This window comes from Lonchura striata, chromosome 17, assembly GCF_050655825.1.
Source record: "Lonchura striata isolate lonStrDom1 chromosome 17, ASM5065582v1, whole genome shotgun sequence".
Classification (NCBI taxonomy): domain Eukaryota; kingdom Metazoa; phylum Chordata; class Aves; order Passeriformes; family Estrildidae; genus Lonchura; species Lonchura striata.
Genome location: NC_140719.1, coordinates 10473678 through 10499138, shown reverse-complemented (window position 1 = coordinate 10499138; position 25461 = coordinate 10473678). Strand labels below are relative to the sequence as shown.

The window sequence follows — 25461 nt, the reverse complement described above, 5'->3', positions numbered from 1 at the left end:
CGCCGCCGCCGAAGCCCCCGGCGGGCCCGGCCGGGGCTGCCCCGCCGCCGCCTGCGCGCCCCGCGGGCCCGGGAGCGCGGCTTGCGGGACGGGGAGAGCCCTCAGGGAGCCGCCGCAGCGCCGCGGGGCGGGCGGGGAGAGCGGCGGGCTCCGCTCGCACGGGGGGAGGCTCCGCGCTCGCCGCCGCGCCGCTCTCACCGGCCGGGCCGGGTGGGGGGCGGCCCCGGGGCCCTGCGGAGGAGCGGGCGGGACATGGCGGCGGGCGTGGGGATGCGCGGCCTCGGCGGGGTACGAGCGGAGGGGAGGGAGGAGTGCGGGGTCTGCGGGACACGGGACCCTGCGGGACAGGGGATAAGGAACATGGGACCCTACGGGACAGGGGATACGGGACACGGGACCTTGCAGGAAAGGGGATACGGGATATGGAACCCTACAGGACACGGGACCCTGTGGGACAGGGGATACGGGGCACGGGACCCTGCGGGACACGGGGCAGGGGATACGGGACACGGGACCCTGCGGGACAGAGGACACGGGATATGGAACCCTACAGGACACGGGACCCTGCGGGACAGAGGACACGGGATATGGAACCCTACAGGACACGGGACCCTGTGGGACAGGGGATACGGGACACGGGACCCTACGGGACACGGGATATGGGAATCCTACGGGACGCGGGACCGTGACCGGGCGGGCAGGCAGCGTCCGGACAAGTTGTTAAATGGAGCTTTTGGCTTCTCCCCAGCCCGAGCGGGGCTGATCCTGCCCCGGGGCTCGCAGGCGGCTCCCCGGGCACATCCGAGCCCCCGGAGCGCTGCTCTGACTCTCCGCGTTCCTTTGACGGGCTATGGGCGATGCTCTCCCAGCCCTCTGCTTCGTCTGCAGAGGCTTTAAAATGCTTTTTGAGAGAGATTTGTAAAGCATGTTCTGCCCAGTCACTGCAGAAGTTGAATGAAATGCTGTAGGGATGAGCAGGGCTTCAGATTGCTCTTGGCATTTCAGCAGTGTCAGAAGTCTCAGGGGCGGTGGTGGATCTGTTGGAGTAGGAGTTGTGTAGCTGCAGAAACCGACTTTGATTTTTTAGTTACGGAGTGGGGAATTCCAAAAATAAAACGCTGCTGTGGCCTGATGTTTGTGTGTTAACTCCCAGTCACTGCTGACCGATTTGTTTCACTTTAAAGCAGTCTGGTGCTCTGAAAAGGAAGCTCCAGTCAGCACATGGAAACCCACCTGTGAAACGCAAACGTAAATTATCCATAAACACCTTCAGAAAGGGTGCCATTGCCACGGAGGCTGACAGGAGGGAGGAGGGAAACTCATCACAAAAAACTCTTCCTAAGAAGCAGTTGACTGACAAACAGAAGACCAGAAGCCAGAAGACCAAACCCTTCATCAAGACATCCAGCCTGTTTAAAAACAACCCAGACATCCCAGAAATTCACAGGTATTTTAGATAAATGGGAAGGAAAAAATCTCTTGCAATGCCTTGAAGTTCAGTGTATTGAATTCTTGCCTTTGCTTGGCTAAGCAGTTGCTTGGTAGATGAAGTTTCATTGCTGATTATGTAGAATGCTGTTGTATTATGTTTAACCCTACTACGTGGTTTGTTTTTGTTTCCCTAACTCAGAAAAGAAGTGCAGCAGTTGCAAGAAAATGTTTTCACAACAGATTCCTTCAGCCAGCTGGACCTCCACCCACATCTGGTGAGTGGCAGGAGGGCTGCATGCCTCAAAAACCTGGGGTTTGAGTTGGGGGGCAGGTCAGAGAGCCTTTATTCCTGGTGACCTGGATACATCACCTGATTTTGTCACTCAGGGTGTTGGTCCGTGTCCTGACCTGTCCCCAGACACAGTCCTAGCCCTGTTCACTGTTTGCAGCTGTAGTACCAAAAAACCACAGAAAACCAACAATGGTGTAATGCTAATTAACTAAGGAGTATTTTGAGGACATGGGAGCTTTATGGACCAGTCATGCAGAGAATAAATGTCAGTCTTCTGGGTTTTCTTCTGTCTTAGCAGTAGAAAAATAACAAAAGGAACAGTTTGACAATGAAACCTTTATTTCTCTTTATTATCTCTCTAGATCTCCACAATAAACACTGTCCTAAACATATGTAGCATGACCAGGTAAGCAAATCAATATCAAAACTTTGAAGTTTGCCCCAAAAAGCCAATCATCTGTGATTATTTCATTATATTTAAAGGGTTTGTGAAGACCACAGTATCACTGTCTTATTTGCTATTGGGTTTGCAGGGACTCCTGCCTTCTAGTTTGGTACTTAAATCATGAGCCCATCTGGTTTGAATTTATCACATTTGTGCCTATGCAGTAGCTTTGCAAAGAAATCTCTGCTACACAGCAGAGATGAGCATGAGGAATTTGGGGTAAAGAATTTTGAGACAGTCACTGTGTGTTAAAATCTTGGAATTCCACCCTGTGTTGCATCTGCATTTCCTGCCCTGCTTTGTTTGTCACCAGTGTTCAGAAGCAAACGATTCCTGTGCTCCTGCAAGGCAGAGATGCCCTGGTGAGATCTCAGACTGGCTCAGGTCAGTGTGGAACTGTCTCTGTCCTTCCTTAGGGTGTGTTAATTGCATTTATTTAGGTAATTCTTCATGGGATACCACCACCTTTCTTTTCTAATTGACTCTTTATTGACTTGCCTGTTAATATTCTATTCTGGAAACTCCCTGCTTAATAGAAACTTTTCCAGACTCTGACTGCAGTTTAAGAATGGTGGGACAAATGGTGTTTTGGTTTGATGGAGTGTTGTAATTGCCACATATATTTTTTTAATGGAAAATTTTCTTATTTTCTCCCTTTCAAAAAGGTAAAACTCTGGCCTATGGGGTTCCACTTGTGCAGTCTTTGCAAGGAATGGAATCCAAAATACAGGTAGGTCCAACAGCACTAAAAAAAAATTGCTTCTGATACTAAGATTAATAAAAATAAATTCCAGCTCCTGTAGTCCTTACTGTCTCTTTTTCATACAAGCAATCCACGTTTCCCTTTATTTGTACATGTGACAGATGGGATTTTCCAGTTCTCTTGAGGTGTGGATGGTACAAGATCAATGTCAGCCATTCCCCATCGCTCCATGCTGCAGGATAAATTGGAAATGGGCTAAATTATCAGGTGTGGAGAAGGTAGAGAGCAGAAGAACTGGTCTGGAAGCTGGGAGAACTGAAAACAAAGGTTACTGCCATGTCTTTAGGTAATCTTTGGCATGGAGTGGGATTGGAGTTTGGATCATACACCAGAAAATGCTGCTGCAGATCTTGTGGATTTTATGGAAAGAGATCATCCTGACTGAAGGGTTGAAGCATTTCCAGCCCATCCTGGATTGTCACTCCTACCTACAGATTGTTGCTGTGCATCCCTGCAGCTCAGGAGCACAGCACTGGAACAACACGTGTGTGCAATAAAACATTGGCTTTGACTGCGAGCAGTTTTCCCAGTAGGGAGAAGAAAAACTTGATAAACTTGATTTTTTAAAAGCTAAGGGGCAGAAATACCCTAAAATGTCGTGTACAAGCTTGCACTGAAGCCCTTCAGAGCCCTCTGTGCTGGCTGAGAGCAGGGAGGTGTGGGAGGGCCCTGCTCAGTGCTGCCTTCTCTCAGAGCCCTGCTCTTGTGTTTGCAGCGCAGTGATGGCCCCTACGCGCTCGTGCTGGTCCCAACCAGGGAGGTAGGTGGCTTTTCCTTTCTCAGTCTTTCTGATCACTGATTTTTGGGATGTAGGTGTGGGCCCACCAGAGTTCCCCACATCAGAAAACACTGTCAGTCCTTTTGCTCAGACCATGCCCTCCCAAAAAGTGTTGTCATTTTTGTTCGGTGCCAACCAGAGTAAGAGAAGTTTCTCAGGTCTCCTCCTGCAGTTGGAAATCTTTGTGGAGGCTGCAGAACTTCTCTGGCTCAGTGCAGGCCTCATGCCTCACTCCTTCAGGGGGAATAAGTAAAACCAATGAATTCAGCTTTGCAAATGTGTAGCTTTATACAAGTGTTTCATTTTTAAAGCTATTTATTCAAATCCATAAGTGAATGCTGAAGCTGAGGCCTCCAAGAGTTGGTTTCTCCACTGAACCCTTCTATTTAATTTGTATTATTTGCAACTGCAAAGGCAGTGTCAGAAAAGGTTATCAACCTTTTTTATTTTTGTTTGGTGTGTCAAGTGATAATAACTTCCATGTGGAAAATTGATTGCAGGTATCTCATTTAGGGTCCAATATTTTATGCAGCCTGCAGTGCAATATCTCTGTTACCTGAAAGGAGAAGACTCTGAAGCTATTCAAATTTTTACAGCAACAACTTACTGCCTCTTTAGGATGCTATGTGAATACTGAGCATAGAGGAAACTCTGTAAGCTCATTTAAAGGACTGCCATTGAGAGTACTTAGGAAGATAATTTGTGATTACAATTGGTATTACTTTGTCATGGAAGCAATAACCTGCCTTGAGGAAAGAAATGCAGAAAGATCCAGTGGCACAATCACTGAGTGGGTGAGGTGAGGAACAGTGAGGGCTGCCAGAAGATAATTGACCTGTGTGTTTCCTTTTCATGGTGATTTTTTTCCCAGAAGTTCTATAATTTTCCCTTTTATTCTTCCTCTGGAGGAAAATCTTGTGTGCCTTCTGTAGCTTGGTTTCTCCCCAGGGCATTCACAGAAGCCAGCAGAAGTCTCCCTTGTCTTGAGAGCTGGCTCGTGGAACTGAGTCAGTAGAGAGGTTTTTGAACAGGTCAAAATACAGTAAAAGAGAGATTGTTCAAGAGAAATTATTAATAAGCAGCTTCTAAAAGAAAAACTAATGATGCATTTAGAATTCTGATATACATAACTAGATTAATTTACAGATTTTTGAGCCGTAGGGATTTGTAATCCATTTTTTTAGTCCAGAGAGACTTTGTCAGAGCTCATTTTCTGTTGTTGATTTCCATAGCTTGCACTCCAAAGTTTTGATACAATCCAGAAACTACTTAAGGTAAGAATTCAATGCTCTGTGTTCTTATTCCTGTAAGGAGCTAAACAACTTTAGTTCCTGTGAATTCAGCTGGAGGTTTAAGGAAATCCAGCACCTGGCAAGATGTATGGTCCTTAAAGATAAACGTGTTTAAGTGTGTGATTTCCCTCTGGCATTTTTTAAATTATTACATGAGCAATTAAGTGATTAATTATGGTACCCTAGTTGCACATGTGCTGATAAACAAGCACAGTTGATTTTCACAGCCATTTGTTTGTAGAAATACCTCTCATTGTCTCAGGCTGAGTTATGAATGGAAACTCTCGTGGTGACAAGGACCGTTTTACTGAAACTAATACTGGACAGATGGGTTTCAGATGGGGAGCAGGACTTGGGGAACTGCTTTGCCAGCTGAATGACTGGAGAAATGAGAAGGCTTAAAATCATCAAATGATAGTGCTTTCCTTGTAATTGAGGCAGAGTATCTTACCATTGGGCTAGAAGGTGTTTAAATCATTTATTTATCTGATCCATATTTCAACCTCCCTCTTTATTTTTCTTTGGAATAATAGGGTACTTCCTCATTATTTATAACCCTTATAAATTTATAAGTCTTAAAAAGAGACGAGTCTTTTTTTTAGTGCTGGAGCTGTGATCACATCACATGCACACTGCTGTCAGTCCTATCCTCTCTCTTTTTGCCAAGAAACATCATTTTTTGATTAAGCTTTGTCTTGTTATTAAGAAGAATCATTGCTGGTCTTGGTTTTATTTTCTGTAGCCATTTACCTGGATTGTGCCTGGAGTGCTAATGGGGGGAGAAAAGAGAAAATCAGAAAAAGCCAGGTAGGAAACCACCTTCTTAAATTGCCTTTTGGGTCCTTCTGCTCTACAGACTCTTTATCTGCTACTCTTCTCCAGAGTATTTTTCTTACTGGGAGGGAGGGTGGTGAGCTTGAATCAAACTGTGATCCCCTGGATCTTACACAGGCACAATGGCTAGGTCAGCAGGAAACATTCACTTCCCTCATCTGAATCTATTTCTAAAATGTTGATGAGCCTTCTGAGAAGATGAGCTCTTGTATCAGTATTTTTTTTCCCCCCCTCCTGACAAACACCTGTATTTGCTTACCACCAACTGTATTTGTTATGGGGGAAATTGCTTTCTGGAGAAGAGATTTCCTGGTGTTAAAAATCCCATTCTTTCCCCTTTTCAAGAATTGAATTGTAAGCTGGTAATCCAAAATGGGATTTTCATTTCTCTCTATATAAGCATACACAAAAAGAAGTTTACTCTTGACAGTAAAACAAGTACTCAATTAGAAAAGAAAACCTAGCTGGGGTGTGTTGGATTTTTTAAAATATTATTAATATTTCTTTCCACCCTGTCCTTAGCACTGAGTGTGCTTTTGGGTATCAGAGTATCAGTGATGCTCAAGGATAAATTTTAGCTGGGCAAAACAAATCAGTTTTATCAATGAGGAGGTGCTGTCCTTGATTTTACTGTGGTGCTTTCTCCCTCTATAGGTTTCAGTTCCTCACTCTGGGTCCTATTCCATGCTAACCTGCATGGGGTTGTTTTTCCTCCCTTCTTTTCCTCCCTTCTTTTTCTCCCTTCTTTTCCTTCTTTCCCTTCTCTTACCTGGGTTTTATTTTTTTGTTTTTAAATCTGCACAGATTACGGAAAGGGATAAATATCCTCATCTCCACTCCTGGCCGCCTGGTTGATCACATCAGGTCCACAGAATGCGTTCATTTCCGTCGCACTCAGTGGCTGATTATTGATGAAGCAGACAGGTAAAATTCCAAGTGTTCAGATTAATACAATACCCTCTGCACCATAATTCACTAAATATTTCTTTAAAAATATGAGAGGGTGTGATTTTAATCCATTCATGCTCGGTGGCCTCAGCCAAGCACCAGATGTCTGGGATTAGGATGAAATACCCACTTTTGGCCAGATTGTTGGACAATTGTTCATTGCAAAGATGTCATGCAGTATTAAGACTTTCTCCCTCCTACAGCACATTTAACTATCTCTGCTGTTCCTGTAGGATCCTGGACCTGGGCTTTGAGAAGGATGTGGCTGTGATCCTCAATGCTTTAAATGCTGAGAGAGAGACACGTCAGAATGTGCTGCTCTCAGCCACCCTCACCGAAGGTGGGTTATGGACAGATGGGGGCTCTTTTAGCTGAATAATTCACAGGCAACTGCAGAATACTTGGTTGCATCTGCCTCTATTACAGCCCAGTCTGAAGCCCTTTTGCAGTAGTGGAATTAATTTCCTGTTTATTTCTCTTAATTTCTTTGGCTTATGGCATTTCCTTCATTACTGGAATTTCTGTCAGTGAATGTACTTCCATGGTCTCCATGTATGTCTCCTAAATTTCATAGCAAAGTCACAATGAACCTGAAAGTCCATCTGTTTGCTTTCCAAGTGCAGAATTAAGGCAAAAAGCTAATTGCAAGAGAGCTGTTGTATGCTTTGCTCTGTACCACACAAGCAGTTAGCTGCTGAGGCAGGAACTGAACCAGGCCTTCTGACTCCTGCACTCTTGACAGAGGGAAAATCTGCTGGGATTTTTCCACACACATTTAAAAGTAGGCCTGCCAAATGCTGTCTGTCCATAAAGACATTTATGTACTGTAAAATAGCACAGTCAGCTGAAGTAGTGTCTTTTCAAGATTCTGGTGGAGTCCACAGCAGCTAAGCCTGGTAAGCCTTAAAAAGGCTGAGGTTTGTGAGGGGGTACTGTCACAAACAAAGTCTGGGGGTGGCTCACTGGTTCTTGTCCTCCACTCCTTTTCATTGGAATTGTGTTAGTTGTTTTTTTTCTGTGAGTGAATCATCCCAGGCCAGACTGGGCCTCACGTTGTCTCATTCTGTGTTTAGGAGTGACACGCCTGGCCCATATCAGCCTGAATGACCCCGTCAGCATTTCCATAGCAGATGAAATCCAGAAGGTGCCTGAACCAGCATCACAAACAGACAGGGAGGCCAGCAGTTCATCAAACTGCATGGGGCAGGAAAACTTTGCAGTTCCAGAGACACTCCAGCAGTATTTCATGATGGTCCCCAGCAAACTGAGGCTTGTCACGTTAGCAGCTTTTATCCTGCAGAAATGCAAGGTGAGACTCTGTTTGCATTTATATTACTAAGTAGCCCTTTGCCCTTTCCAACTCCTTTATCTGTTCCTCTGTCGAGGATAGCATGGATTAGATCCAGGGCTTTGAAGTGCTTCTTGAACCACAAGAGAGCTGAGGTGCTGTTGTGTCTTTCATGCTGGCAGAGAGATCCCTGTGCACCATGTACTCATTCTTCTGTTGTGGGCTCTCTGTTTGGTGTCAGACTCTGTAATCCTTTCCCAGATAATTATATCCCTAGAAGTGTAAACCACCTGGATCTTTTCATGATCGGGGAATTGGGAGAGGCCTTTGGAAGTGGTCATGTGCAATTCTCTTGCTCTTGCAGTTTGAAAAGCGCCACAAGATGATCATCTTTTTCTCCAGCTGTGAACAAGTGGAATTCTACCACGAGCTCCTTGTAAAGGTCCTTTCAGGAGGGCCAGAGTCAGAACAGTCTGGACATTCACCCCTCTCCTCTGTGAGCTTACATTTTCTACGTCTGCACGGCGACATGGAACAGGACGTAAGCACTCTCAAAATGTCAGGATCTGCAGTTTTATTCCTTTTTCCCTTTGATTTATTATGTGGCTATTTTGGGGAGGAGGGCAGAAGAGAGGACAGAGAGTCATTTCACCTCTAGGGGCCTCAGTCTTCCATCTGCTAATGAGAATAAGGATATTGTCCCATTTCTGGAAAGTGCCTTGGTAGCTGTATCTGAAAAACACACCTGAAGAAGTAAATGTGTTATTTCAGCAAGCATAGCAGCCATTCTCTATTCCCAGTGGGTGCACTAAACTCTTTATGTCTCTGTGCTTTTCTTTCATGCAGTCAAGACAGACTTTTAATGACAAAGGAAAACCTTATCCAAGCCCCAAAACATTACTACTGTTGTAATAATATGTTGTCTTCATTAAATGAGGCTGGAGCAGTTTGGCTTTTGTTTTGAAGAGCAGTGTCTTGACAGGCTGCTCTTTTCCCTGGGATGGAATAATAGCATTGTAACACTAATTACCCCAAAATAGGTTTAGGTTTTAGCCAGATAGGACAGAGTGGTGAGTTTGGACCTTGCTACAGAGGGCTGACAGGCCAGGAGGAGAGTGTCAGATGAACTGTCACTGCAGAGTTTCTCTCAGTAGCTGAGAGACCTCCCTTGGAAGTTCAGACCCAGATCCTGCCCTTGGTCTGTGATGGAGAGAGCTGCTGCTCTACTGTGAGCTGCACAGCAGAGATGGTAAATGAATAAAGCTCTTCTGATGAAGCAAGAGGTGAAGAGCCATTGTTTTTCTCACTCATTCCCATCCTGTGGAGACCAGAAACATGTGCTTTGTTGTCCCTGCAGTCTGGCCTTTCCTCAACCTGCCTGCCTGAGCAAGTGAGCAGGCCTGGTCTGGCCCAACTCTACCCTGACCAGCTGTTAAGCCAACAGAACACCACTAAGTAGCTGGCACCAGGGGAAGGGTTTTGCCTTTTTAGTACCCAGTGTGTAATTAGTGCTTGATGTCTTCAAATTAAGAGCATTAATGGAGCTAAATTGTGGATCCCATATGGTACTGCTGAGCACGGCTGCTGTCATTGTCAACAAGATACAGCGTGCTCTCTTCTTTAATTTTTGTCAGCAGAGGGTTCAGTGTGTCAGCAAGGCCCAAGTTTCCCTTCTTTTCTAGAACAGCACCTCTAGCTGGGAGTCAAGTGTGTAAGGTTTCTACTTTATTATCAACATAACACCTAGCTCCTAGCCAGAATTCCAGGGAAAAGCTTGAAACATGGAAATAAGGATATTTTGGAAGGCAAGCAGGAAAGGGAGTGTAGGTGCAGAGGTGGTATTGGCAAGTGAAGACCAAGTTCTGCTGAGAACTTTGGTTATTGGTGCCTCAAAGATAGCAAATATCTTTGTGATGTAATGTGAGTTGTTGAGTCAGTTTTTGTGGTTTTCATCAAGGAAAAGCCGCACCCCAAAGCTGTTATTTAAAATAACTGGAATGTGCTTGGGAAGGTTTGGGGACTGACAAAGCAGGAAGCTTTTGAAATGAGCTGAGGAGCTGTCCTGGGTTCCTGCAGTTCCCTTTAATGGCTCAGAGACTGCTGGGGGGTAATTTGGGATCTGGGAGCTGTGGATGGCCCTGCCTGTGGGCCTGAGCTCGTGGAAGGAGTGGGAGCTGCAGGAGTTGTGATGGTGCAGAGCAGAGATGGGGACAAGGCTGGGGAGCACCTGCCTCTGACCCTGGTGGGAGGAACAGCCTCAGTCCCAGTGGTACCAGCCCCACTGGGGGCCTTTGCCAGTACAAGGCAAAGCTTGGGAGGGTGCCTCCTTTCCCCTTGGGCAGGGATTTCTGGCCATCTCTCCTGCCCTGTCACTTTGAAGCCTTGTCCCACAGCAGTTCACTGTGCAGCTGAGCATCCCTGACACTCAGTAATTCCAGAGTCAGAGCGGTGCCTGTGTGCATGCCCCATTGGGCACATGATGAGGCTGATCTCTTGTGATGTGATTATATCACTGTGTCAACAAAATGGGCTTATCCTGCCCATCCTGTGACTGGACAGACAGCAGTGAACACGTCCAGCTTTGCTTGTTCCCACAAAAGCCTGTCTTGCCCATAAAGTGTGCCAGTGCTTCTGCTGGTGCTGCCTAATCCTTTGTGGCTCCCCTCTCCATGTAAAACAGTTCCTGTTTTCTGGCACACACAGGCTCTGCTTCTGTGCAAACCGTGGAGGTGTTGGCTGCTCTCATTTGCCCAAATGCATCCAGGCTTCCCCAGACACTGCCTTCCTACCTGGGACCACACCTGTGTGCCACAGATTTTTCCATTTGCAGGAAGGGTCTGACTGGCACTTGTGAGGCCAATTCCTTTGCTTTTGGATCTGTACATGACCTAGTGAATAAGACAGAGTTAAATTGTTACCTTAGCTAATTTGCTTCGTGTTCGATTGCAATGTGCATAAGCAGTCTTTTAATTCTTCCTTTTCAATCTTCTAGGAAAGAACAGAGGTCTTCCAGGAGTTCCTAAAATCCAAGACTGGCATCTTGCTTTGCACTGTGAGTAACCTGGAGCCCCTTTGCTAGCTCCACACTAATGGGCCTGTCTGATCCCTAAGGGTAACCAGAGGAATTGGCACTGAGCTCTAATTCCAGCTCACTGTCTGACCTTGAGGAAGGTCATCACCTTTTTCTGCATCTCACATGTTCAGTAAGGACTGGAGCCTTCTTTGCAAACTATTTACATGAGCTTCTGCTGAGATACCAAATACAGGAAGAATGTATATACTAGAGACCATCAAGTATTTTGTATGGTCTTATGTCTGGAAAAATCTTTTCCTTTGAAGCTGGAGCCTTGTCCCCTACATGCAACCAGTAGAATGCAATCCTGATTTGTAGTGTGCCCTGGAACTGCCAGGAAAATTGGATGGAATGTGGTATTTCCCATCTTAATAACTACCCCAAGGTTAAAAACAACCACCTGCAGAGGTGGAAAAGGGGGCCCAACCAGAGAAGGAAAAGCACGTGCTCTGCTGCTCTCCATGCCTTGTGCCCTTCAAGCTCCTTCCAAGGGTGCTGAGGGTGAAATTCTTGTCCTCAACTGAAGTTTTCTGGCACCCTGGGGTTGTGGTGGCACCTTTGCCTCTCTCTCCTGACCTGCCAGGGCCACAGGCTGCTGCAGTGGTGCAGAAGGCTGCACGATTTGCTCTCTAATAGTGGCAGCTGTTGATCTGAAAACGTGTGAATCTTGGCGATTTCTACCCACCGCAAACCTGTAAATTACAGCGATCGGGAGTAATTAGAGCTGAGAAACCCTCTCCAGCTCTGAAATGACTCCTGTTTTTGCTGCATGTTATTCTTAAAGGAAACCAGTTGCAATTTTTCAGAGTGTGGGGAGCTGAATTTTCTCCTTTTTCTGCCCACAGTTCAAACTAGGAGTGCCATGTTTGATTTGTCATTGCCAAATTATGTCTTATGTCACCTCTTAAAATTCTGCTTGTTACCTTCTGGTCTTGCTTTGTGTGTACAGCCTCTGAGTGTTTTGATCAAGGTCAAAATGCATCTTTTCAGTGCATAACTGGAACTGTAACTTGATTTCCTTCTATACAGAGGTAATATTTGAGAGTCAGGGAGGAGAGTAGAGCTTAAATCATTCAGGGGTGTAGATTGTTTGAAAATAAAAAGTGTTCAGTAAATTCTGAAAAATAAATACCTAAACTTTGTTATTCTTGATGAACACGCTGCCTATAACTGAGAAATGTCAGGTACATACCTTGTTTTTGAAATTCCAGTTTAATGGGTTTGGAAAGAAGGCAAATGCTCAATTTTAGACAAAGAGAAACAAAACCGTTGCAATCACTAGGCTAGCAATTCCTGTGTGAGAAAGTTTGAAGGGACAGTGCAGCCAGTGACAGGAAAATTCTGTCAGGAAATATGCAACTGTTGACAAGGTAGGAAGAAGAATTTGGATAAAGAAATCTTGGTGGATGGGATTCCCCTCTTGAGACACCAGAGATGTGGTTTGATTTCCTGCAGTGCCACAGACTGTGCAGGTGGAATTGGGGTGACAAGGCAAGTAGCCACATTGAGCAGCAGTAGTTGTGGGTTTGCTCCTGACCTGTCACAAATGGGAAGTAATGGTCATAAATGGGAGATAACGTGGAGTAACCTGGATTGCCATGACGAAGGTGGTGTAAGGTAACGCATTTATCGTAACCCTCCTCTTTAATCTGAGCCACTTTGCATTTCCTGCAAGGCAGGGATGCAGCTCCTGCCGGTGCCGGTGACTCTGGCTCAGCTGGCACACGGTCAGCACGTTAAGCACAGTGAGTTGTGTGTCTTGAGTCCAAAATCTCCCTGTGCTTCAACTCCCCATCTGTAAAATGGGGAAAGTAGCACAGTTCCATCTTACAGAGATGTTGGGAGGACAAATGCATTGAAAGCAGGAGGTGGCCTGTTACCACAGTAATGGGGACCATATGGACACCTTAATATAGAGATACACTTTGCACCAGTCCCACATTACAGGTGCCTCCCCAACGCAGATGTCCAAAGGGCAGCCAGGCTCTGTGACCACCTCCTGCCTCTAAGGGCATTGCTTTTTCTGACACTCTTCTCCATATCAGCAAAAAAAAAAATATTCTGCAGAAAGGTGGTTCTGTTCTTTTCACTCCAAAATTGTGTTTTGTGCCCACAAAATTTTGAAACCTGGCTCACAAAAGAGCAACACAAATAATGTTGCTGTCCTTCCCTTGTCCCTTATGCCATGTTCTCCACCCATCTTTCCGCTCTAGTAAGCAATGGGACCTGCTGTTCCTTTTATTAATTTGCTCTATGTCATATGTATATTAATATAGCCCATAAAATATTTTTGCCAGACAATATAAGCTGGCAGACAAGAAAATAAAGAAGGGCCACGTATCTCAGAGGGTCTCATCCAGATTTATTTCTCTCTCCTTCACTGAAAGTTCTTTGCGGCTTCCTTTGGGATGTGCCTTTTAAACAAGTTCATCTCTTCCAGGGAGGGAGGAAAGATCATTTGGAGATTGTTTGCTGTTTACTCAGTCACGCTAACTCATCTTGCCAGTTTTCTGGCGGCCCCAGCCAAGAGCTTTCGCCTCTGACAGCTTCTGTGCTCTCCCCTTCCTCCTCTGATTACGCAGCCCAATCTGTCACCCTGCCGACGGGGGTCTCTACCCTGCTGATGGCTTTCCACACTCGGCAGTAATGACTTTTGGCAGGCCGGGAAGGCGCGAGATCTTCTTCCCCAGCTTGGAGAGCCGTTAGGCCCTCTCTGCCTGTTAGCTAAAGCACTTTGTGAGGTTCTTTGGTAAATAAATGAGTCATTTTAATCCAACTGACAGCCTGGCACCTGAGCAAGCTGCCTTCCATCTGTACTTCTAGGCCTCATGTAGGCAGCCAATTGTCAAGCTCAGGGCCTTCAAGACCTCACCATTGAGTGTCTTTCAAAAGCAACTTTAGCAATTTCCTTTGCCCTAATTAGATTGTGTGAGAGGGACTGAGCGAACCAAGGACCTTGCAAAACTTTTGTGGCCCTGTTGGTTCTGATCTTCTGCAGTGAAAGGACTCGCTTTTGGTGTGGCCTTTTTGCCCTCTGTTCCCTGGCAGCCCAGCCCCTCTACCCCATTCTCTGTACCCCATTCTCTTGGACCCACCCCTGTACCCCCCGACCACAAGCACAGGCTGGTAACATGAATTGTTCAAAGCAGAAATTTCAGCCTTTCTAGCATCCTTCAGGTGGATTGTTCCTTGCTCCTGTGCCCCTGTGTGCTTTGCATTTGGGATTAGGGCAGGAACGTGGTTAAGGCTTCTGGTTATCATTTAAAATGGCACTGGTGTAGGTTTGTTTTTGGTTTTTTGTTCCCATGAGATGGTCACTGAAGAATTTGCCCTTCCATTGCCTATGGAAAGGAGGCAGCAGCGACCTGCCGAGGTGTCATATCCTTGATTTCCCTGTAATTAAGGAATGGTGGCGTGAGGTCACACATAGAAAGGGCAGTGCTGTCTGAGGTGGTGGAAAAGAGTGGAGAGTGGTACATTGGAAATCTCTTGGGCTTCTTGAAAGAGTACTGGCAGCAGGTTAGTGCTTCTGTGTGTAGAATAAATGTAAAACTGGATTGTTGTTGTTTGAGCTGTGTTCTCTCTCCTGGAAGGGTGACCCACAAATATTTTTCTAAAATTCTGCGAAGTTGAAACTCATGGGCTCTGCCAGCAGAGGAAAGCAAATCAACTCAAACTTTTTACCCTAGTCCTACCTTGCTACTCTCTACCAGGGTCTTTGAGGAAAAGGAGCTTGAGGAGACACAGGTGGACTGATACTAAGGAATCTTTGAGAGTTTGCAAAACACTCCAATTACCAGTAAATCCCAAGAGACTTGTGAAAGAGAGCCAAGGGAAACCCCAGGAGAGTAGCTGCTGCTGTGTGTCAGTAACAACTGAGTGGAGTTGGTGGCACTGTGAAAGTGATTGTGAATGCAAGGCTGGTGATGGGAGAAAGCCTTCTCCTAAAATGTTCTCCCTGGCTGATTATGAGGCTTTTAGTGAACTTGTCAGTTTGGTCAAATGCACATGAAAATGCTGACTATGGCAGTGATTTTCCAAGCTGAGATATTGAGAAAATTATCTTGGAAGAGTAGAGAAAGAATCCGGGTGGATGAGAGGGATGGCTCCTGCCTGTGCTGTCCACTCCTTTTCATGTTAGAGGTGCTCCAGAGCACAGGGGTGTCTTGGTTATTGGTTTATTTTGGGGAAATTGCCCTGTCCCAAGGTCAGAGCCCTCTCCTCAGACAGCCTTTCCTCAGCTCCTAGGTGTGAGGAAGAGCACAGTAAGGGAAAAGACCAAAGCCTTGTCAGCGTGGAAGAACAGAGCCAGCCAGCTCGGAATCAGCCGTCAGCGCTCCTGTCTGATCGTGCTGCAGAGTTTATAGTCTTGTTATCCCAGTAACTGCTGTACACGCTTCCCGACTTCCCTTGATTTATTTTCTCCAACCTCCTTTAAATGGCTTTTTGTACATCTGTTCATTCTGACTCTGGGAACAAGTCACTCCTTAATGAGCGTGTTGGAGTGCAAGTGTGCATTATTTCGGAGTGGGCGCTGTGGAAAGTGTCTCCTCTTTTACTGCAGTTGGAGCCACAAAACAGCCTGGTTAGTGCTTATGGGAAGGCCTTTGCTGCCAAAACATCAGCTTCCCATTCTTTTAACGTGTGTGGGAGTTGCATGAAAACACTTCAGTGGGTGGCTGACACATTTTTAGTACATTAAGCTCCTGCTTACGTCCTTAATATATTCTATTTTGCAACTAGCTAAAAGATACATGTGTTGCAAAACATTTCCTAACAGAGTTAAATCTGCACACCTGCTCTGCTATTGCGCCTGGTGAATGTAAAATCCAAGGAGTATGTGAGGACATTACTAATGAACAGAAATTCAAGAAGGGAGATTGAAATGTGTTTGCACTCTCTGTTTTGGATAGCATTTAAACTCTCTTTTCTCTCAGAAGGAGTATGTTTTTGGAGATATCTAGCTGTGGATAACTAAAGGGTCTCATTCAAGTCCTTCTCCAAGTTGATGGGTTTTCTCACCAGCTGGCACATAAGATAAAACCTTGACAGCAGCTTCAGACTCTTTTCTTCTTAGCTGCATTTTGTTTCTCCAAATCAAAGCCAGACTGGTGCAAATCTAAAGCATAGCTAAAGTCCTTGAGCTGTGCTCCAGCTTCCTGCAGATTCTGCTCAATTGTTTATTTGCCTTTTATTTTACGGCCAAATGACCTGCAAGTCATCTGCTCCTCAACTTCAGACCATCACCTAGGAACTAATTATTTGTAGGGAGAGATCACTTTATCTTTGGACATTGCACCCAAGGCCAGGGATTCTTGACTATTGGTCTTTATTTTTTTTTACCTTTTCAGGATAAGCAGCCTGATTTTAGTACTTAGATTTGCTGTGGATAAATGTGTGCTCAAAACTAGTGCTGCCTTGCAGGGATTTAATTCTACCTCTCTGTGTTTGGGTAGTAGGTGCTCATGAGCAGATCTCTTTTCATCAGTGAAACAAACTGAAGAATCAAAGGTATCACTAACATTTATACAGTGAATTCTCTCAAATATTATGCAAAGGAGCTGTAGCAAAATGCTGTAATTCAACACCACTATCTCCTGAAGTAGGTGTTTGTGGCCTCCAGGCTTTGGGCCATAGTAGTGGATCATTTTTGATTGCATTAGTCTGCCAACAATCCTTACATTTTAAACCCTCAGTGTTATTTCTGACCTCCCCAAATCAGACACATAAAATTCCTACTTTCAGACATAGTTGCCATCCCAAAAGACTCCTCACTCCGCTGATACCTCCAGAGGGTTTTTACTAAAGTGATTTCCTTATTTTTAAAGGATGTAGCAGCACGGGGGCTGGACCTGCCTCAGGTGACCTGGATCGTACAGGTGGGTTTGCTGTGTGTGTTAAGTGCAGCCTTGCTCAGATGAAATCCCTTCCCAGTCCAGAACCTTCCTGCAGTTTGCTGGTCTTGGTGCTGATGCCTGCAGGTGTGGGAGACCTGCAAGTTCCTGACTGCAGGACTGGGACTCTGGGTTTTGCCAGGATAAAGCACTGTTACGATAGCCTTGGTCTGTTTTTCTCTTTAATAACTCTGGTGTTACCAGAGTTTCTCTTAGCTGGAGATGAAGCACCCTCCATTTCTCCATTGAGGAAGCCAAATTTTGTTAAATCCTGGAATCCTGGCCATGTCTTGCAGTTCTGTTCTTCTGAGCTTGCTGGGGAGACAGTTCCATGAGGAGTTTAAGTTCACTCCTAATGTTAAACATTGAGTAGCCCACTAGTGTCAGTGCAGTGGCCTGAGTGTTTTGAGTGAGGCTTGGCTGAGTTGGGGCTGAGTAGCTGCAGGCATCCAGCTTCCTGTAGAACTGCATGGTTCAGATTTTCCCTGAAGAAAACAAGCCCAACAAAACCCCACGCTGCTGCATTGCTGTTGACAGAAATACAGTCCTAGGGAAAAAAAAAAATAGAAACAAAGGAAGATGGATTGAACCTTAAAAATAGCAGCCTGTCATTTCAAAGAGGAGGATGAGAGCATGAGACAGATTTCATTTCTATAAAAGATTTATAATTAAAAAAAGGTTAGTTGAATAGAGGAAAAACTGATCCAGAGATTCACATGTATCAAGCGACACCTGGGTAAAAGGAACAGGGCACAGAGCCTCAACAAAGCTTTTTAATTTCTACCTCATCCCTTCAGGTAACAAATTTGATTTGATTTTTATGTTTTTTAAAAAAAGAATAATATTGTAGCAGCCAGCTAGTCGATGAAGGCTGTGGAAGTGAAGTCTTTAATTCCCAGATCTGTATATTAATATAATTTAACCAAAGATATAGTTGCCAGTGTTAGAACGCAGTGCAAATTACCTAAAGCCCTGGGAGACTTCTGTGTGTCCAGAAGGCGAAATCTCAGCTGTCCTGAGAGCTGTGTCCAAGAGCAAGGACCTGCAGGGAGCAATTAGATTGCTCACAGCATCTTACTCACACCTCTAGCCAGTAGAAACTTTGCCAGAGGGCACAGGTATAAACACTAGAGTGGGCTTTGGTTGTTGGGTTTTTTCCAGTTAAACTGCTGAGGGCTCATTTCTGAGCAGTATCTCTGTGCTTGTTCATTTTTTCCAGGAAAGAGAGGAAGGGGGGGAAAGAATAGGGGGAGGTTAAAGGGAGGGAAATGTGTCACCCTTTATCAGATCTTGCAAATGGCTGGGCAGTTTTGATTCCCAGTGAGGTAAATGAGAGGCAGAGCTAAATTTGGGGGTCTTGAAGGAACATTTTCATGGTGCCTGGTAGTTGGACAGGGAAAGACAGTTGCTACCTGTATCACAGACTGCTGAAAGCTCTACCTCCTCTCTCTTAGATTTATTCTACCCTGTATCCAGCTATGATTTGCTTTAATCCAAACAAAGCAATTTAACCCGACTCCAAATTGGCATCAGTTTTTTTTATTTTGTGGTTTTTCTCCCAAATGCAGAGCAGGCAGCTCGCTGCTCCATATGGGCAGTCCTGGGCACTCTTTGGTGTGAGATTTGATTAGATTTGATTTTTTTTTTAGGGGAAGCGAACAGGTTTCTGTATAGAAATAAAATGTAAAAGGCAGAGAGAGACACTGAGATGGGGAAAACTGTCCTATTATCTGAAAGTTGGCCAACATGTCACATCCACATGTCAAAAAACCACCGCAGCTGAGGGGCTGAGTGATGGTTCTGGGGATGAAAACAGCCCAATTCCTGGGGCGGTGCAGCGTGTGGGGTGTGCCTTTTGTTCCAGGTGAGCGGGCTGGGCGTGTGGTTTATAATTAACATCCTGTTAATTGCTCTTTTCCCCTTGCTGAAGTACAACGCTCCGGCTTCACCTGCGGAATACATCCACCGGATCGGGAGGACGGCGCGCATCGGCTGCCGCGGGAGCAGCCTGCTCGTGCTGGCGCCTTCGGAGGCAGAATATGTCAGCTTGCTGGCTTCTCACAAGATTAAGTGAGTCAGAAACGCCAACAAAAGTTTCAGCTCATCCTTGCTAATTAACCTTCCGTGGCACTTGCAGCGGGACTGTGCCTCGTGCAGGTTTTAATAAGAATTTATTAATTCTCGTGATCCAGGCCTGGCCCCAGACTAGCAAAAGGAGAAGAGGGAAGTGTGTGAAAATCATCAGCCTGACAGGTTGTGCATGAGTGAGTGTGTGTGGTGAGGGGCAGGGATAGTTGGAGATCCTTTGCACTCCATTGTTTTCTCTCTGGCCCTGGGTTCAGATCGTGACTATGTGGAGATCACAAGTCAAACGAGCCTGTCAGATGGTCCCTGGCCCTCTGCCTGCATGGCACCATATTGCCAGAGACTCTGCTGGCCCTTTGGGAGAGATCTGGGGGAGAAATTGCTGGGGAGCTGTGGGTCATATCTGCAGTTAGTTGACCAAGATGTGTTGTTTAAGTGGCTTGTGACAGCAACAGGAGAGGCTTTGGCAAGTGCTGAGAGCCCAGTGTGGTCCTGGAAGGCACAAAGGGAGGGTGGACTCTGCAGACCCAAAGTGGGGTGTGCTTCCAAGCCTACCTGGCTCTGTCTTGGATTTGGGAGTAGCAGCAAGGAGAGCAAGCCAGGCTCAGTAAGAACCAGCCCAGTGTGCAGTCAGGTACCTGATGGCTGACACATGATGAGATTTTAGTCCAGCTCTGCTTGCACAATGGTCCTTCTGTAGAGAAAACCCACAACTGGCTGCTCAGCATTGCTAGGCAGGATCTCCAGCCTCCTCAGCAGCCAGCTGGGTGTTTGTGCCTCCCCTTGCTCCCTGCTCTGCTGTCTCTCAGCGTTTGAGAACATCAGCAGAGTCCCTTCAGTGTTGTAGCAGTGTTGATGGAGCCCTGTAAACTCATGCACAAATTAGTTCCCTTTTATTTCTTGTGTTTCTGTCGGGTGGAGCTGCTTGGAATCGAATTTGGTTTTGCATTCTTGAAACAAACAAATGTTGGCAGTAAATACAGGCTTATTCTAGGCTGTGAGCCATTTAGTGGTCTAACAAAGAGCCATCCATCATCCCAGGTAACTATCTATTAAGCAGACACCAGCAAGACATGGAAGGCTAAGCTGACAGGGTTTTTTTCATGTAACAAACAGCACTGACATTTAAAGGTGAAATCCCACATAATTGTGAATTTTTAACTCCAAGTAGAAAGTTCTATTTTTCTATTTTATAATATTTTGGTAGTGTTAGAGGAAGGAGAGGGAAATTTCCTTCCTTTGTATTTTAAATGTTAATGATTTTATCCAATGGTTTTTTTTTTTTAACAAGTTTAGGGAAGTGTCACTCAGGCTGGTAATTACATCTGCTAAGGAGACCTGTTGTTGAGCTGGCCGTGGTCTTCAGGAATCTTGAAGAATCTGAATAAGCAGGGGAAGGTTTATGTGAATTTTATTTTTCCTTCGCTTTTCAGAGCCAGACGACTCTGGGGATTGCCTTTTCTTGTTTTGGTTGTTTGTTTTATGCTCTGCAGATGAAAGCTTTGCCAGAAAGGAGTATAATTTGCCTTCTTGACCCCCATCCTCAGAGAGAAGGCATCGAGTACCTGCCAGGCACGGGGCGATCCGGCCTCTGCTCTTCCCACATGGATGAGGAGAAGGGGCACTGGGATAGAGCAGGGAGCTGATGAATTACTGAGAAGATGCAGGAAGGCAGCTTGAAGCTCAAGGCAGCAAGTGCCATCAGCACAAATTGCCGTTACCCTTCATAAACAGAGCATTATGATGATAATCCTGACAATTTAATTCAGTGTGAGGGCGAAAGACAGCGTGTGTTGGACTGTCACCGAGCCTCTTAAGCACTGCTCATTTCTGTTCCTTTTACCCTAAATCTTTGTAGCTTTTGACTTGGTCTGCACAAGTTACTGGAGTTTGCTTTTTTTTTTTTTCCCATTCTTAGTTTAATTTTTAAATCTCTCAGGTTTTGTCAAGGATGAGTGCGTGTTGTGAATATTTTTTTTTTTAATTTGTTGGGGTTTGTTTTTTTTTTCCTTTTTTGAATGAAGTTCCCGCTGGGTTTATTGAAATGTAAATACTTCATAAAATATGTATTTTGAAGAAGACAAAGCATGAGATGTGTCCCTGCAGCCTTCAGCTGGTGTAAATGAGCAGTGCTCTGCTGGTTTACTGGGGATGAGGATCTGACCCAGAGTTTTTTTCCTAAACCCCTCCACCCACCCCAGCATGCATGGGAGTAAGTCCAGGAATGTTGAGAGTCGGAAGTAATGAGAGCAGACGTGGCTTTGTTCCTGGATGAAAATCCACTTCGGAATTAGAGATGACTGCCTTTGAAATTGGAAATCGCTTGCAATTAATTTTCACCGGTACCTGAAGCCTCTCCTTGGCTTCCAGTGTGGAAAAGCAGCGTTAGCCTTTGCCAAAACGATCTCACTTTGGCTCTGCTGAGATCAGGAATTCCTGTTGGGGCTCAGCAAAGCTGCCTCCTCTCTCTGCAACTTTCAGTTTGGGCTTTGTGTGGCTGGAAGTTGTGGCTGCTCTGCCCAGCTGTAAATGTGGATGTGCAGGCACGTGAACACTCATGTTTTATCTCCATTCCCTCTTAAAAAAAAAAAAAAGGATAGACTCCAAAATGTTCTGTCTCAGCTCCAAGCAAAACTAACAGATTTCCCTTCAAAGGGAGGAGGCAACAAGCAGAAGAAATGCGAGGTTTTTGTGGGTTTTTTTTTTCCTTTATGTCTCTTCCAGCCCCTTCAGCTGCAATCTCACAGCGCCTGCCTCGACAGCTATCAGATAATTTCTTTATCTGCTAACGGTGGTCTAACTAATTTATAAAGGAGGAGGTATCACCGTGAAGGCACGAGTCGCTTCCCTGCCCTCTCCAGTCACTTCCATGCCCTCTCCAGTTGCTTCCCTGCCCTCTCCAGTCACTTCCATGCCCTCTCCAGTTGCTTCCCTGCCCTCTCCAGTCACTTCCATGCCCTCTCCAGTCGTTTCCCTGCCCTCTCCAGTCATGTCCCTGCCCTCTCCAGTCATTTCCATGCCCTCTCCAGTCACTTCCATGCTCTCTCCAGTCGTTTCCCTGCCCTCTCCAGTCACTTCCCTGCCCTCTCCAGTTGCTTCCCTGCCCTCTCCAGTCGTTTCCCTGCCCTCTCCAGTCATTTCCCTGCCTTCCCCAGTCGCTTCCCTGCCCGCTCCAGTTGTTCCCTGCCCTCTCCAGTCATTTCCCTGCCCGCTCCAGTTGTTCCCTGCCCTCCCCAGTCGCTTCCCTGCCCTCTCCAGTCGCTTCTCTGCCCTCTCCAGTCACTTCTCTGCCCTCTCCAGTCGTTTCCCTGCCCTCTCCAGTCCTTTCCCTGCCCTCTCCAGTCATTTCCCTGCCCTCTCCAGTCACTTCCCTGCCCTCTCCAGTCGTTTCCCTGCCCTCTCCAGTCATTTCCCTGCCCTCTCCAGTCCTTTCCCTGCCCTCTCCAGTCATTTCCCTGCCCTCTCCAGTCACTTCCCTGCCCTCTCCAGTCCTTTCCCTGCCCTCTCCAGTCATTTCCCTGCCCTCTCCAGTCACTTCCCTGCCCTCTCCAGTCATTTCCCTGCCCTCCCCAGTCGCTTCCCTGCCCGCTGGGGGTTGTGCTGTTCCCCCTCCCGGCTCCCTCGCCTGCTCCCCGCTGTTCTCCCCGGTTCAGGGATCTGTTGCTGGCGACACGCCAGGCAAGGGGAGGACCCGAGAGGGGGTGACAACTCCGACAAATCAATGTCAAAGGTTTGACATTTTCATTCATAGCCCTGTCAAAGCAACCTTTGTAGGGGGGAAGGGGGAGGTCTGCTTTCCTCTTGCTTAAGTGGTTACCATTTATGTTTTAATTTGCTGTTATACTTTTCAAAACCAGACAGAGAAACCCTCGGTTGTCATTTTATGCTCCATTTCCCTTTCTCCCCCATCGCTGCCCCGCCTGTCTCTGCATCCTCTGTGAAGGAATCTGCACATGGGGCTGCTGTCCCTTGTAGGGTGTCCTGTGGCCACTCTGGCCCATCCCTTCCAGGCCATTTGGCTGTTCCTCTGCACCTTCTCCTTTCCTGAGTTGGCTGAGGTTGAAAAGGCAGATTGCAAAAGTAAAGGTGTTTGTTGCTTTAGCTGGGAAGGATGGGGAGCAGGTGAGGATCACAATATCCTCTCAAACACTGTGGCAGAAATTCATCCATTCCTGCTAGCCAGATGGTAGAGATTGAAGTGAAAAGAAGATATCCTTGTTATAATTTATTTAATTGAAGAATACCAGCAATGCTTACTCTCAGAAACTACAGGCAGCTTTCTGACCATCTGAGATTCAGGAATCTGAGAGCTGTTTGACCCCAAAGCTTTCTCTCTTCCTTAGATTGGTTTAATCCCAGGTGGACTCCTTGGCTTCTTTTCTAGACATGACCTTTGCCCATTACTGAAAATTTGGGCCCACAGACATCAGCTTTTATGATCTGAGTAATTCCCTTGGAAATGGGACCCAGTTTGGATGCAGCTGTAATATTAATGGCCTGAAGCTGCACAGCTGTTCCTGTGCTGTCACCTGGGGTGTGTGTGCCCCTAAAGACAGTGTTAAAGAGGACAAAGAATTTCTAGTGTCCTGTAAATGCACCTTTAAGCAGGACTGCTCACTTGGAAATGAAGCAGGTTTCTAAGCATTTCCATATCTGGGCCATAGCAGGACCCAGCAGTGTCTTGCAAGCAGGACTGGAGAATAAATCATCTGGTTGAGCCTACAGGAGGAATGTGAGTCGACAGAATGAAAATAAATGCCCAGTGTGAAGCCTGGTTAGGACAGCTGACTGAGTCTCCTGTATTTAAAAAAAAAAAAATGCTGTGGAGTCCCTAATGGGCTGGGCTTTGGCTTTGCACTTCAGATGAGAGGGAAGGTGAGTTCTCAGAGCAGGAAAGGAAATCAAACTGTGTGTCTGGTGTCAGAGGTGGCTTTTGAGGCTATAAATGAATTGGAGAGTGGGTTTGTCCATTGGGAAGTGCCTCTGAGCTTTGACCTGAGTGAGGTAGCAAGGAGCTGGAATCACAGAGGATCCTGTGGGAAAGAAAGAAATGTGACCAGAGGGAAGGAAGCTGCAGGGGAATTGGGTGATAGGAAAAGTTCCTCGGGGTTTTGTTGTTACCCTCTGAGCTTGCTTGAGTCACTGTGAGAGGAAGGAGCTGTGTCTTTGCACACCTTTAGTTTTCCTTTGGTTTTGTGAGCGTGGTCATTAACACGGGTGGAAACAAATGTGTGCAAACATGAAAGTACCATCCTTTGGGTGAGGATTGAGCACTGTGTCTCATTCCAGAGACTCTGGGAGCTAAACTGGAGGAGACAAGATGTGGCAGGAGTAGCAAACAAAGTGGAGCAGGTGTTTCCAGCCTGTGGGTGCCTCAGTCAGTCTCTTTTCTCACAGTTACACAACCAACCTTCTGCTCCTGCCCATGGCTGGCCTTGAGTGAAAAAAGAAATGTTGGACAACCCCTGGGTTCAAGGTGGAGGTTGCAGATCTTACTCTTTATAGTTACAAAACAAATTTACAAGAAGCATTAATGTTATGAGCTGCTTCAGCTCTGTCTTGAGTTTCTTTTGGTGAAAAGAATAACCAGGCACTTCCCAGTTGTCCTGATGCTTCTCAGCAAGGAAGGAAAAATGATGAAAATAATGGAATTGTAGTCCTATTTATTTCTTTAATTAGTTCCTCTTGGTTGAGAACCAAGGAGACTTTAAGAGTGGAAAGTCCATCCTCAGTTATTTTGATGCTCTGCTAGAATTAGAGTTGTTGACTTAAAACAGTGACAAAATTGTGGGTGAAACTGTGTCTCTGTGCCACTGAAAGCAGGGGTTTGGATTTTACAGTAGTTCCACTTCCAGGGGTGATGAGGGAGTGTCTGGGCTAAGACCTTGTGTATTTCAGGAATAAATTCTCAAGCTGAACTGTGAATCTCAATTGTTTTGCTCTCCATTACCAGTCTGTGGCTCATTCCACGCTGTGTTTCAAAGCAGGAAAAACAGTAATTTTTTTGTCTTTGTTGCTTCAGTGTTTCAGAGCTGAAGATGGAGAAGGTGTTGGCCAGCCTGATGAAGGATGATCGCTTCAGGTTGCACAGACCAGGGAGGAAGGTGAGTTACTCTGCTGCTTTGGAATTGCTCCAGTTTTCACTTGCCAGTTCAACATCACAAGTGCTCTTGCCTCAGTGGCTGATGTCAGACAGTGTAAATAATTATAGAACTACCCTATATCACAATTTTTCAGTCTTCTGTTGTTCCCAGAAAGCAGTTGCTTGCTAACTCTTCAGCAAATATCTTTGTAACAGGCAGGGAATGTTTCTGGATGCAAAAGCTGTGTTTTTTCCC

The 25461-nt window shown here is 45.9% G+C and overlaps 1 protein-coding gene across 2 annotated transcripts in view; it reads left to right on the top strand.

The window, feature by feature from the left end:
• Positions 1 to 233: 233 nt before the first annotated feature.
• Positions 234 to 25461, top strand: part of DDX31 (DEAD-box helicase 31) — a 44222-nt gene continuing 18994 nt past the window's right edge. Inside the window, exons 1-17 of one of the 2 annotated variants that reach the window (XM_021543540.3) lie at positions 234 to 288; positions 1188 to 1447; positions 1631 to 1706; positions 2086 to 2129; positions 2482 to 2552; positions 2834 to 2898; positions 3647 to 3691; positions 4942 to 4983; positions 5744 to 5808; positions 6640 to 6759; positions 7017 to 7123; positions 7857 to 8092; positions 8436 to 8612; positions 11064 to 11123; positions 16973 to 17023; positions 18969 to 19108; positions 25146 to 25227. In XM_021543540.3, the coding sequence (XP_021399215.3) occupies positions 253 to 288; positions 1188 to 1447; positions 1631 to 1706; positions 2086 to 2129; positions 2482 to 2552; positions 2834 to 2898; positions 3647 to 3691; positions 4942 to 4983; positions 5744 to 5808; positions 6640 to 6759; positions 7017 to 7123; positions 7857 to 8092; positions 8436 to 8612; positions 11064 to 11123; positions 16973 to 17023; positions 18969 to 19108; positions 25146 to 25227 (1677 nt within the window). In that variant the 5' untranslated portion in view covers positions 234 to 252. Of the gene's footprint in view, positions 289 to 1184; positions 1448 to 1630; positions 1707 to 2085; positions 2130 to 2481; positions 2553 to 2833; positions 2899 to 3646; positions 3692 to 4941; positions 4984 to 5743; positions 5809 to 6639; positions 6760 to 7016; positions 7124 to 7856; positions 8093 to 8435; positions 8613 to 11063; positions 11124 to 16972; positions 17024 to 18968; positions 19109 to 25145; positions 25228 to 25461 lie in introns of both variants that reach the window. The other variant, XM_021543539.4, reaches the window with a different exon arrangement.